At 39.7% G+C, this 14,180-nt stretch overlaps 1 protein-coding gene across 1 annotated transcript; it reads left to right on the forward strand.

Moving 5' to 3' along the window:
* The first annotated feature begins 9,119 nt into the window (after window positions 1–9,119).
* On the forward strand, window positions 9,120–12,463 carry gpr78a (G protein-coupled receptor 78a). Its single transcript, XM_047366355.1, has 3 exons — window positions 9,120–10,115; window positions 10,224–10,337; window positions 11,982–12,463. Exons 1-3 carry the CDS (start codon window positions 9,268–9,270, stop codon window positions 12,223–12,225), a joined length of 1,206 nt encoding a protein of 401 aa, XP_047222311.1. The 5' UTR covers window positions 9,120–9,267; the 3' UTR covers window positions 12,226–12,463.
* Window positions 12,464–14,180: the final 1,717 nt, after the last annotated feature.

The following is a 14,180-nucleotide window of genomic DNA, read 5'->3' on the forward strand; positions in this document are numbered from 1 at the left end:
AGCACCATCAGATGACCACTCATCATTTACATAGACCACATGACATGTTTGTACATGTTCAACGTTTGACTGTAGTGATGAACCATCTGCGAGGGACCTCCTAGGACTGGAACAGCTCTAAATAGTTCAAAGATGAATGGCATTTTCCAACTCATTTTGTTTCTACTTTTCCAAACAACAGTTTTATTGCTTTGATGTTTTTACACCAGTCTCATTCCAAATGCAAAATACATTTATCTTAGTAGTTGGTAAACAACGTTGGCTTGAAAAGCTTGAGTATTTGGGTTACATTCATTGAGTTTAATACAAAAAAGCACATGTTAGCTATTACTCCTATGGTAAAATCAAGTTGTTGTTTTATTGTCCCTGATTGACCAAGCAGTGATTTAAATAAATAATATGACATTACCAACATGCTACACACAGTGTCTCTCTGTCTGGAAATCATGGACATTGTAGCATGTTGCACCCTAGAGGTTTGATATTGTAAAATATTTACTTGAACTTGGTCTTTCACCCAAACTAGTGGTTTTTATATCCAAAATGTATGGTTTGGTTTCCAAGTCAACTGGCAAAAAAAATGGTGAATGAAACAGGAAAAAAAGTATTCTCAGATGTGAATCCTAGTTTCCAAGGAACATCTAAGTAGTATCAAAATGTTCTCACAGATAGGTCAAATCCAGTTGTATAACATAAGCAATAAGAAGCAACAATGTCCATAATATTTAAGGTTGTTATTTTCAAAAGCTACTTTTAATCTGATCAACAAGCCTCATCTCAACGCATCTTCTGTTTTACTGAAAATGACTTTATACAGGAACATCACAGAAGATTGGAATACGCGTTCCGATGAGGCTTGTACGTCCGATTAAAAGTTAAAGCTTTGAAAATAGCAACCTTTAAACAGGTATTAAACATACTTTTCATAAGCCCACATTTCTATTTTAAGAGTTTAATTTCATTTGTCTGATGTAATATTCTAATCTGAAATGTCATGTTTTCATTAGCTGTAAGCAGAAAGTCATAGTTATTAGAAATAAAGTCTTGAAAACATCAGGCTGTGTGTAATTAATCTGAATAATCTGTTTCATTTAGTTACTTGAGTTTATAAAATAAATCAACTTTTCAATAATGTTCCATTTTATTGAGCCAATAGCATCTGATGGAGTGCTGTTCAATGCATCGTCTGAAAACAGAGGTCACGACAACTGGAAACAAAGGAGGACATGGCCGTCCAGCTAAACTGACAGGTTTGGCCAAGAGAACATCAATTACAGAAGCAGCCAAGAGGCCCAGAGTAACTCTGGAGGAGATGCAGAGATTCACAGCTCAGGTCAGAAAATCTATGGACAGGGCAAGTAAAGGAGAGTAACTGATAAAATAATAGTAGTATTATTTAAAGTTTGCCACAAGTGGACACAACAAAAAACATGTAGAACAAAGTGCTGTAGAGATGACATTTTTCAGCAGGAAAAGGAAACTGGAAAGAGGTCACGGAAAGATGGATGGAGCTGAATACAGGACAATCCTGGATGAAAACGGGTTAGAGGCTGCAAAGATTTGATACTGCGGCAAAGGTTGACCCTTCAGCAGAACACTGACCTTAAACATATATCCATATCTACAATGGAATGGTTTAGATCAAAGCATATTCATATGTTAGAATAATCCAGTTAAAATCCAGACCTTAATTTTAATAAAAATCTGTGGTAAGACTTGAAAAGTGACGTTCACAGACCCTCTCTGTCCAAACAGACCAAGCTTGAGCTGTTTTACAAAGAAGAATAGGCAATGGTTTCAGTCTCTACATATTCAAAGCTTGGAGAGACTGGAAACATACATATGATTTGTTGAAAAGAGAGTTATAATTATATCTTAACCCTCATAATTACAATCTATATGTTTTGTATGTGCCGCCTGACAAAAACTATTACATTTAGCTGGAAATGCAGGGCCAGAGTGAAAACATAACTGATGAGCAACTCATTTTAACGTTTTAGGATCAGGAAGCTACATCCAAGGAGATGATAAACAGCCTTATTCAAATAAGACAAAGAGTGAGTCAGAAAACAAAGTGAAGCAAAGGTTTCTGAAGATGTTTTACATGAGCACCTCAGAGACCTGAACCCTATCAAGACTCATGTTTGCCAAATCCTTACACAATCCAACAAAACTCTACATTATGACCAACAATTCATCTTGAAGGAGCATTATTTTTGGATTTGAGTTGATAGGTTTCGGTCTACATGTTGAGGCAGTGTAAACAATCTTTATCAGTGTAATAAATGTCCAAATACAGCTATATTCTGTGCAGCTGCAGAGTTAACTGGAGCCAAAAATGATTTTGCAAGGCTTAAGTGATGACTAATCCAGTAAACATTTGCTTCTTCTGTCAGAAAGCCAACTCACACTCCTTTCACTTTGCCTTTTTCGATCATTTCAACCTGCTATATTTTCCCTCATGTCCTCCTTTTTTCTGACACAACTGTGTCTGTGAATCTTAAATAATACATCTACATTTTTCACATCTTGTGACTTCTGCGTGGGTGGAGTGTGTTCTCACAGTGGCAATATGACTGCCAGTGCATGTGCTGATGAATTTCATGTGGGTGTGTTATGTGTGTTTCTCAGTGCTTGAAGGAACAGAGTAATTGCATCGTGTTGCAGCTATAAAGTTGACTCAGTCTCTTAATGAGAATAACGGCTGCTGTGACCACAGTAGGGTCCAGATTTCTGTGGATTGAGGATGACATACACACACACACACACACACACACACACACACACACACACACACACACACCTTTAAGTTATGATGCACTATTAAGTTTTAAACAAATACAGCTGAAACCAGATGTTTACATACACTGCATGAAAAGACATTTTTCTCTCTGACATTAAATCAGACCAAGCTTTAGATACAAATTTTTTTTTCTATTTGCTAAATGCCAGAATAAGATATTTTTGAAATGAACTTTCTTTTAATTTTGAGGTTTACACAGAATTACATTTTTAACTGTATGACTTGGGTCAAACAGTTTGGGTGTTTTTCCACAAGCGTCTTACAGTTTGCATAGTTTGCTGGAATTACTCCTGACAGGGGTGGTGTACGCAGGCTTGCAAACTTCTTCTTTTTTTTCCTCCAAATGTAAAAATTTTTATTGCTAGTCACTTTCATTTTTGTTTTACCAGACAATAGAACATGCTTCCAAAAGTGTAGCTTTTCATCGCTGAGAGCAACTGCAAACTGTAATCGAGCTTTTTATGTTGCTTCATACTATATCTTCCCACTCTGAGTGGTGTTTTAGCCCATCTTGGCACAGGACTTGTTTTGCTGTGAATAATGACACTTTTGCTTTTGTTGTAGGCTTTTTACTCTGATTTCACACCAAACACATTTATCTCTAAAACAAAGAACCCATCTCTGTGCCCAATGGGATGATAGCTGAACATTTCCATGATATTTATACATGACGGCACATAAGTAAGCAGCGTGTTTCAAAAATGGACTTAAATAGGTTAAAATTTGTGACCAGTGTTAGTCAGTGCGTCTACTAATGAGCTCCTGTGTAAAACCAAAAAGACTTCCCCAAAACTTTGTGTTAAAGGTCTGTTCTTCGGTTCAAAAAGCATGTCATAAAATGTACGGGAATTAAAATATATTTTTTTGAAACACTAAAAATTCAGTTAGCCACAAAGCATCTGTAGTGTTGGATAAAGAAACTGAAACTCTGACCTGCACTGTGTATTAACTGGTAAAGGCACCTGCTTTTATGCATAATACAATTATCACCTGATCACCCTGACAGATGTTACTGCTGTGAGTCTCTGGAGTAGAAGGGGTGATGAGACAGTAGAGCATGCAGCTTTGTAATCACCACAAGGGCCGCAGTTTGTGAGACTGAAGGGTTGTGTGTCTAACCAGGTAGTCAGCAGCACAGCAGCACCACAGGGGACTGTACTCTCACCATTGCTTTTCACTCTGTACATCTCAGACTTCCAGTGTCATAATCTGTAACCATGTGACTCTAGAGCAGACAACAGTCTTTGGGTTTAACAGGTTTATTGAGGAACTGGAGCACAAGGCATGGCACGGTCGAGAGACACAAGTGAAACAGAGCAATATCTCGCTGGTCCAATTACCAGTCTTGTTAGTTAACAATCTGACGCCTCCTTCAGGGTTCCTGCTGCTTAAAAGCTGTTTGTTGATTAGCCCAGATGAGTATCAGCTTTGTGGTTGCACCTGCCTGTCGCACCCTGCAGGAGGAAGTGAGTAAGAAAAACTGCACAAACACAACACAAACCTGTGCTCAGCTCCGTGGCATGACATCCAGAAAAAGACAGAAATACTCGGATGATTCTGCAGTCGTGGGGTGTATCAGAGATGGACAAGAAGCTGAGTACAGGAAGGTGGTGGACCGCTTTGTGGCATGGAGTGGAAACAATCATCTCATCTTGAATGTGAATAAAACAAGGAGATGACTAGATTTTAAGAGAAACAGGAACAGGTCAAACAGTATTTCCATCATGGGAGAAGAGGTGGAGGTGGTGGAGGAGTATAAATACCTCGGTGTTCACCTGGACAACAGACTAGAGTGGAGATGCAACTGTGAAGCCATCTACAAGAAGGGACAGAGCCCACTGTACTTCTTGAGGAAGCTTAGGACTTTCGGTGGTTGCAACAAGATGCATATCTTCTATAAGTCTGTTGTGGAGAGCGTGATCATTTCTGCCATCATCTACTGGGGAAGTGGCACCAGAACCAGAGACTTAAAAAAGCTCAACAAGCTGATAAAGAAGGCTGGCTCTGTTCTTGGGACTCCTCTGGAACCTCTGGAGATCATTGTGGAAAGAAGGATTCTTCATAAAATGAAGAACATTATGGAGAACCCTGAGCATCCTCTTCATGAGACTGTCCTACAACAACAGAGTGTCTTCAGTCAGAGGCTTCTTCAGATCTGCTGTAAGACGGAGCGCTACAGGAGATCCTTCCTGCCCACAGCCATCAGCATCTACAACGGCTCTTTGAGGAAACCTTCATAATGAGCTACAACAACATTTAATTTCCCTTTGGGATTAATAAAGTATTTTTGAATTGAATTGAACTGAAAGACACATTTGAGTCAGCAAGCAAAACAAAAAAAGAATAAACAACATCAACACCAAGCTCCTTTTTGGACTCCCAGAACAGCAGCAATCCCACTGCAAGACCAATTACCAGTCAAGTAAAAGTATTTACATCATGTGTTTTATGTTTGTGGTGACATTAAAACTTAACATAAAGAGATATTGTTAGATCCGTGTTGTTCTGTGAAGACCTTCTCTCAAGGGCAGGGCATGAATGAAAGTATTTCTGTTTACTTGAAAATTTGAGTCTCTTTAGGCTCTTATTTCAGTCTAGAGTGTTTTTTTTTTTCCTTTGCTCCAAGGATCAAGACCTCCAACAACCTGAATCTCCCAGGTTAAAAACAGCTATTTTTTCCACTATGAAAAACATTCATATATCTCTTCTCATAACGATCAGTGGTGTATATATATATATATATATATATATATATATATATTTCTTTTTTTTTTTTGGATGGTGGAGCGTGCTATTTACACAAAAAAGCCTGCTCTGAGCTATTTAAGAAATAATCTGATCCCAACAGTGCAGACAGATCACGGTCAGAGCTGCCAATAAAACTGCCAAAGGGGTCAGCTTTCCTCCTTAGGTCACAAGTAGCCTTTGGTGGTGACACAGAGGACACGGGCTGATGGAATAACTATTTAAAATAGACAAGATTCACCTTCAGGGAACTTTCATCAGATGAGAAAACTGCTGTTTCATCCCCTACCGACTGCGATACAGTTCAAAGAAAAAGTGAAAAAATGATGATTTAGCTTTAGATGCTGCGAACCATGTGGACTGAGCTGTTATGTAATAGCACTCATACTCATAGCATACAGTATTCATACAGCCTGAGGTACAGTGGTTCAGAGGGGAGTTTGATGGGTTTCTTGTTTGCAAACAACAGTTCTTGAGCATCCCTGCTATCAGTCACTGGTATCATTGCTGACATAACAGCCTCTGCAGCCTGGATAACCCAGAGCAAAACGTGTGATAACTCAAGGGGGTCCCTCTGGATAAGGGGTATATCCCTGCGTCTTTCCTACCATTTCACTCCTTTTCCTTCTCTGCAACAACATGGTAGGATTCCTTCACAACAATGCAGTCATGAAATAAACAAGCTCAACTAAGGAAAATAAGGAGCATTAAATCAAAGAGAAATACACTGTGAATGTGATCTTCTGGAGATTGGTAAAGATTAAATGATTATAAGCATTGCAGCATGCTATCCTGACTGCCAGGCAAGACTGTATGAAGTTTATATGAGGAAAAGCTGCCCCCCCCAAACACACACACACACACACACACACACACACACACACACACACACACACACACACACACACACACACACACACACACACACAGACATTTATGTGCAGCCAGAGCCAATCAATTTTTGAAAATCAAGTTCTCACTGAAAAAGTGTGGAGAAGACTGACAAAATTACTTTTAAAATTTTTTCCAACTATTTTTTAGTTGTCAAAAAATATATCCGCTTTGACACCAGTAGGGTTGTAGAAAAATTATAGTTTCAAAATCAGTGTTGATCTTTTTCCTTTACTGTATAGTCTCTTGTTCTTTTTTGATTTTAGATTTTTTACTTTGTGTGTTTCTGAACATCTTTATTTGCCTTTCACTTTGATACTTGTACACCTGAATTTCCCCACTGTGGTACAATAATGGATATTTCTATTCTATTCTATTCTATTCTATTCTATTCTATTCTATTCTATTCTATTCTAGTCTAGTCTAGTCTAGTCTATTCTAGATATCTTGGAATTAAACGATAAAGTTTAGCAAGCAGGCATTTATTTTCTACAGGATCTAATTTGCTTCTATACAGTGCTGGTCCCACTTTTTGGCACCCTTGGTAAAGATGTGTAGAAATCCTTCGGATAAATTTTCATGTTTTTTTTAGCTGCATAATCTGCATAAGATTTCTTTTCAATGGGGACAAAAGAATCTCACCTTAAAACTGAGCTGTTTTAACATCACAAGTGCCAGATTGACTTGTACCCCTACCATACCTGTTAAAATAAATGTAACTGAAGCATTTTTTTATTTATACTTTATCAGTTAAGTTGAACAGATTTTATAAGACTTTCTAAGTAGTAATTTATGTCTTTCGGTTTCCTTGGGGAATAAAAGTGATGTGACACAGGGCGACATTTCTTTTTGCCACTAGGCATGGCTGGATGCTGACACCTCTTTATTTTGCCACACCACACAGGTAGGATATTGGTAATGGATGTAAAAACCATATCCAAAGCTTGTATTTAGGAAAACTGCAACAAAGACAGCTAAGCAATTTTGGGGTAATTAAATCTCTCTAACAAGTGTCTGTAACTCCAGTCTTCAAGTGCCACTGTCCTGCAACGTTTAGATGCATCCCTGCTCCAACACACTTTAATCAAAAGGCTGAATTGCATCCTTGGCATGTCAGCAAGTCTTGCAAAAGCTTGGTCATTAGACATTCATTTGACCATTTGATTTTGGTGTGTTACAGAGCAGGGCCCTGCTCTATAACAACCATTATATACTATCTGCATGTCAGCCAGTTTTTTGGAAGTGAGACCAGCAAAAAATACTTTCCTGTCCTACCATAACAAATGACGATGTGTGGAGTTTGTGGTGAACTGTATGGGATATTAACTGGAGCCATGTGCTTTGGCCTGATGAAACTAAGATCTAGCTGTTCAGCAGCAAAAGCTCCAGGTGGGTACAGTGTATGAATATATAGAAAAGCACCTCATTCCTGCTTTAAGTACGGTGGAGGGTCTTTAATGGTGTGGGTCTGTTTGTTACTCCAAAGGCCCTTGGGACCTTGTCCCAGTGATACTTGAGCTGCCTTTAAGGGTACTCAGAAACAATTGTGTTAATTATTTGCAAGGTAAGTACAAACTGGTTATGTATGATGTGGAGCTAATAACTATCAACAGCCAAAAAGATGAGTTGTTCCTCCACGTGGATCTTTGGATTTTCATCCTGACGTAACAGTGTTTCAGTTCCAAAATAAAAAAGGGGGATTTGTCAAGTGATATTTTTCAGTGATCAGGTCAAATATTATATGCAATACTAACTAATAACAATGCAATTGACATTTTTGTAATTTCCACCACACCACAGCAACACATTCCATAAAGGAAGCTTGACATTACTGCATTACTGAAAGACAAACAAATTATTAGAACAGTAAAACATAAAGTTTTTTGAGCAAGAATATTAGATTTTTGAGGTCAGGGGTGGAAAAAATCTGGAACTTGAAACTTGGAAAATTCAGCTCTGGTGTAAAAAAATCACAGGCATCCAGCTCCTTTTGTCAACTTGCTAAATGGTATAGGAAGAGCCTACCAGCTGTTATTTTGGCAAAAGGGGGGTTGTACAAAGTATTGACAGCAGGGGAGCCAAATAACTGTGGTATTTAGGATTTTGTACAAAACACCTACTTCTTTATTCACACTAAACAAATGTACTTTAGACCTTTCTGAAATATATTTGGCCATTTATGAGATCCCCTTTACATGCTTCTTCAAATGATTGCTGTACCAAATTATTTCTTAAAACAAAGAGTCCTGAGTATAAAAACTAGTTCAAACAGATATGAGAGCACCATGGTGTGTGTGTGTGTGTGTGTGTGTGTGTGTGTGTGTGTGTTAGTAAGATCGTAAGTGTAGCTTGTGTTCATACTAAATAACTAATATTCACTGAACAAGAATAACCATATGACCACTGATCGGTGATATGATTATTATGATGATTATCTCGTCATCATAGTAACTGTTATTGAGTGGGATATAATGTTTATAAAATGCTTGCATCCTGTTACAAGTAAATACAATCCTCCTGGGTAAAATTTACATGCACGCTCCACGACATCCCCATCTGTCTTCTTAACTTTTGCTAGCATGAATATTATTCAAAAGTCACATGAGCCAGCCACCGGCTGCACGTGTATTGCGCACGATATTTCCGGAGATGAAGGAGGCGTCGCGGAGCGCGCATGAGCGGGAATAAGCACAGAAGGATCCCTTTGTAACCTCATCTGCACAGCTTTTTACTTCGGGTTAAACAGCTGTTGTTACAGCGGGGATTAAGGAGGTTTTTGACTGCAGTTCTGTAAATGCATAGCTTGAATACTTTTTCATGGAACTTAAATGACAGGAAATCCTTATTTGGACATTTCAGCACTGGACAGCTCTCTGCGTGTGCGGGCGTTTGGCATGGGGCAGGGCTGGTTTGCCACAGCTAGAGGTTGTCAGGAGCTGAGCGTGTGGAGGACACTCCACAACCTCTCTCCCACCGATGCAACTAACACGGAACTGCAGGAGATGAGCATCCCGCAGTTCCTCTTGGAGGGGTCCATTGTGGTTTCGGCAGTTGTTACGCTCTTGACGAACTTTTCAGTGCTGCTATGTTTCACCCAGAGCGCAGAGTTACGATCCCATGTTCCGGGGATCTTCATCCTGAATCTCTCCATCTCCAATATTATCCTCGCTCTCATCAACATGCCTGTCACTTTTCTGGGGGTGGCCAGCAGCGCAAAGCCCCTCAGGGACCAACTGTGTCGCGCTGTCAGTTTTACCGAGACTTTCACCACCTGCAACGCCATGCTGAGCATGGCCGCTCTCAGCGTGGACAGGTGGGTGGCGGTGGTGTTTCCTCTCAGATATTCCAGTAAGATGCGCTACAGGGACGCCTTTGTGATCGTGGCCTACTCCTGGCTCCACTCCCTCGCTTTCTCCCTGACCCAGCTGATGATGCGCTGGGGGGCGTACAGCCACACGTACGCGTCATGCACTTTGCACCTGGATGTGGAGGAGGCGTCGCAGCGGAGTGCCTATGCCACCTTCACGGCGCTGTTCTACTGCAGCAGCTTCGCGCTCTGCCTCTTCGTCCTCTGCTTTGCCTACCTGAAAGTTCTGAGAGTGGCCAGGTCGCACTGCAAGAGGATAGATGTCATCACAGTGCAGACTCTGCTTCTGCTGGTGGATATTCACCCCAGGTGGAGTATGGTGGAGGAGAAAAACATGAAATATCCGTCTGTTGATCTAAGTAATCTTTACGTTTATTGATGTCAGGCATGTAATATTTTTTTGTCTCTGTGCGTCAGTGTAAAGGAGAGGTGTCTGGCTCAACAAAGGAAGAGAAGGCAGCGAGCCGCTAAGAAGATCTGCATCTTCATCGGTTCCTTCATCATCTGCTTTTCACCATATGTCATAACGAGGTAACTCCCTGCTATGGACCTGGCATGTATTTCCAAACATGCATTTAGCAGATGTTTTGTATAACACTCTACCGTGTTACTGTGGTATAAAAGAAGTATCACACTGGGTCCCAACAAAGCATAGAAAGCCTAACATCTCAACGCTCATGCAATGCCGCTCTACACAGACTGAAAGTGTAATTAATTGTGTCTGTCAGGCAAGACTGAAGTTTGTGATCAATGCTGTTAATATTAAAGTTTGCTTTGTAAGTATTATTAATATGCTGTGTTTGTGTAAAGATGATTGACTGTATACTTTCACATACATAGTCACGGTTTAACCTCCTATAGCTCTCAGTCTTGTCTGGAGAAATATGAGCACATTTTGATTCTTCGAATGGAGAAACCTTAGACAATATACTATAGGTCAACTGGTCACTGATTTATATGTAAGCACTGGGATTTTAAAATGAACTCTAAACTTTATAGGCAGCCAGAGTGAAGAAATAAATAATTTTTGAGCTCACTTATCAGAATATGATAATAACGTCTGCACAGCATTCCTGAGTCTTAAACGTGAAGAAGCAAATGCAAGAGAACTTGAGTTTAGCTGTGTTCCTTAACTGAAATAAAATGAGATGGACTGTGAATGTGAAGCCAGTCTTAGGCTGAAATAAAAAGTTACTCCCAAGTTATAAAATAGTGGAGTTGGTGGAGGAACAGAAGGAAGCAATTGCTTAGTTAATGTTTGAGTATATTTCTTGAAGGGCTATAATCATTGTGGCTGTTCTACTGTAATTTAGATAAAGTTAATTATCAGTCAGCCAGTTCTTCATCAGTGTTAGGCATGCAACAGAATATTGTAGCCATAAACAGAGCTCCAGATGTCATTAAGAGACTGAATAATATCTGCTAAAAAAAGCATATAATTTGGAAACAATAATGAACCAAGTATTGGTTGAGGAACCCTACAGGTTAAAGACGCTTTTACAGAGTAATCAAACTCTTTGCACAGGGACTGCTATTCTTTAAACAAGAGGAAAGCCATAAATACCAGCCAAATGTCAAAGCTATTGAATAACATACTATGGTACACGGTAGGAAATGTGCTCCACTGTGTGAATTGCTGCATTTAGGTCAGTGCCCCATCTTCTTAAATTATTGGTTTTATTCGTTTTATCAGAAATCTCACATTTACATCTAAAATTCCTCCATTGGCAGAGTTCTTGTCAGTGTAACAGAATAAATGGTTGTTTGTTTATAAATAAATACAATGTTCCACCCTGGTTGATAATAAAGATTATATTCTATTCTATTATAAATAAATAATTGAAAACATGGCATGTGTGTTTCTCTAACCCATTACAAAAATTACCACTGACCCCGAGCATTTTTTTTCTTAAATTATCCAACAATCTTCTTTAGAAATCCAAAACAAAAATCCCCCTAAACCCTTGTTATGATGTTATAAAAATCCAACAACATTTTAATACTTTATAAAGACTCCCTAAGTCCCCCATTTCACTGGCAGGAAAAAAAGCTCAGGAAGCACAGAGAAGAATGGCCACTGTGTGTTTACATGATTTTATATTATTTTATTTTATATTATAAATAACCCATATTAGCCAGCACAAGTGTCTTATTCCTCCTGTCCTCTTCCTGCAGGCTTGTAGAATTGTTGCCCTCAGTGGACATCCCCCAACATTGGGGCATTGCTACCAAATGCTTAGTCTACGCCAAGGCATCCAGCGACCCATTCGTTTACTGTCTTCTACGACATCAGTACAGGAAGGTCCTGGTTAGCATCATCCGACGCATTGTGAGAAAGGACCAGTTCTTCCTGTCCGCCCACAGCACTAGCAGCATGTGGGACACTACAGATGAAAACTTTCCTGACAGGATAACCTGAACCTGAGGTTTGAGTCTGTAAATGAGACGATTCTTCTGCCTCTTGTCCAGGAAGGGCAGAGGTTATTGTTTGGATTGGGGCCAGAAGATGGAAAGAGTTCAAGGCCTAGCTCAGGGAGGTCACTTGAACATGGAGCTGGACAGGAAGGCGGTAATCACCTCTGGACTCTATTGCATTCTATCTGCATTTGGTGCTAAAGTAGTATGGCACATAAAAATTAAAATATCACATTAATCTCGATGTGTCTCTGGAGTGATGTAACAGTGAATTGTGTAAGACATTCTTGGAAAAATTTTACAGCTGATATTATTTCTTGTGGTAAGGAAGTGCTAATGCCGTGCATAAAATGCAAATAAATGTGTGAAGATATTAAACAGCAAGAACGCAATTTAAATACCCCGCTATTTACACACAGAGACAGGCTGAGTCATGAGTGAGGCATATGAGGCTCCGTGAGCTCCGGTCATAATTGTATGCAAAAGTGAAACCAATACAGAATTTTGATAAAAAGACAGAAAAGCTTACATCTCTTTTTGACTAAACAACACAAAAAGTGAAAGGTTGACCAAATGGGCTAGCCAATCCTGACCTCTAACATCTTTGTTTTGGCTACATTTGGACTTAGTGTTTTTCATACTAAATGATGACGAGGACTGTTTGACCCGAAATAGACTTAAGCCCTAAAGGTTTTAGAAACCATTTCCACCTGAAATGACATACCTAATGTAAATAAAGTATAGCTCCACAGTTATAAGGTCTACATGCAAACGTTTGGTACCTGTGTAAAGGTAAGACATAAAATAATATGTTTCAAGTGTAGGGCCTTGTGTAACTGTCACTTATGTCTGATTTATTTGTGATCAAACAAAAAAAAACTTTAAACGCACCGCACACAGGCGGCGGCTTGGTCTGGCTTAACAGTTTAAAATGATGTCCCTAGATGTCTACTGTTTGAAGTGGGCACTTTACACTGATAAGGCATAACATTATGACCACATTCTCCAGCTCATCTAACAGATGCTCGATTGGATTAAAATCTGGGAATTTTGGAGGCTGACAGCTATAAAACATCCCAAACTATTCTTGAGTTGATTTGTCTTTCTAAACAAGGCCACAGCCAACACAGAATAATGTTTGTGTGAACGGGTGTGCATGGTTTTGAAAAATGCTTTGGTATGTCAGAGTTCAAAGTAATATCCACATGAGTGGCAAGACCCGAGGTTTCTAGGCAGGACAATGCCCAAAGTATCACCCTGCCTTTGTCAGCCCACCTTTTTCCCATACTACAATGCTGGGGCTATGTGTTTCCCATGGAACAAGGCATACACATCAGACAATCCACTGAATGTTAAAGAAGATGTGATTCATCAGACCAGGCCACCTTCTTCCATAGCTCCATGGTCCATGTTGACGCATTAAGCTGTGGACAGGGGTCAGCATTTGCACCATGACTTGTCTGCAGCCATGCGGCCCCATGTTCAATAGACAGTGATGCACTGTGCATCCTGACACCATCCTGTCATAATCTGCATTAACCTCTTTAACAGTTTGAAATGCAGTATTAGTTAGACTAATGCACTGGACTACTCGGGCCAGTCTTTACTCCCTATGTTCATCAGTGAGTCTCGTCCACCCATGATGCTGCTGCTAATTCACTACTTATGATATTGACCACTGTAGACCAGGGATACCCGAAAAGAGGCGCAGTTTTGAAAATGCTCAAAGTTACTTAGCCATCACTGTTTGATGCTTCTTTAACCTTGCTCAGATCTTTACCCTTACACTTTGACAACAAAACAACATGGTTCTTCTGACTGGAAGTAATATTAACATTTTGGAGTGGAGCTAGAATCTTGACTTGAATCTGATAGAGAATCTCTGGAGGAACGGAAGATTGGCATGGAGGTCTTCACACCTCAAAACACACACACACACACACACACACACACACACAC

This window comes from Girardinichthys multiradiatus, chromosome 5 (assembly GCF_021462225.1).
Source record: "Girardinichthys multiradiatus isolate DD_20200921_A chromosome 5, DD_fGirMul_XY1, whole genome shotgun sequence".
NCBI classification, from domain to species: Eukaryota; Metazoa; Chordata; class Actinopteri; order Cyprinodontiformes; family Goodeidae; genus Girardinichthys; species Girardinichthys multiradiatus.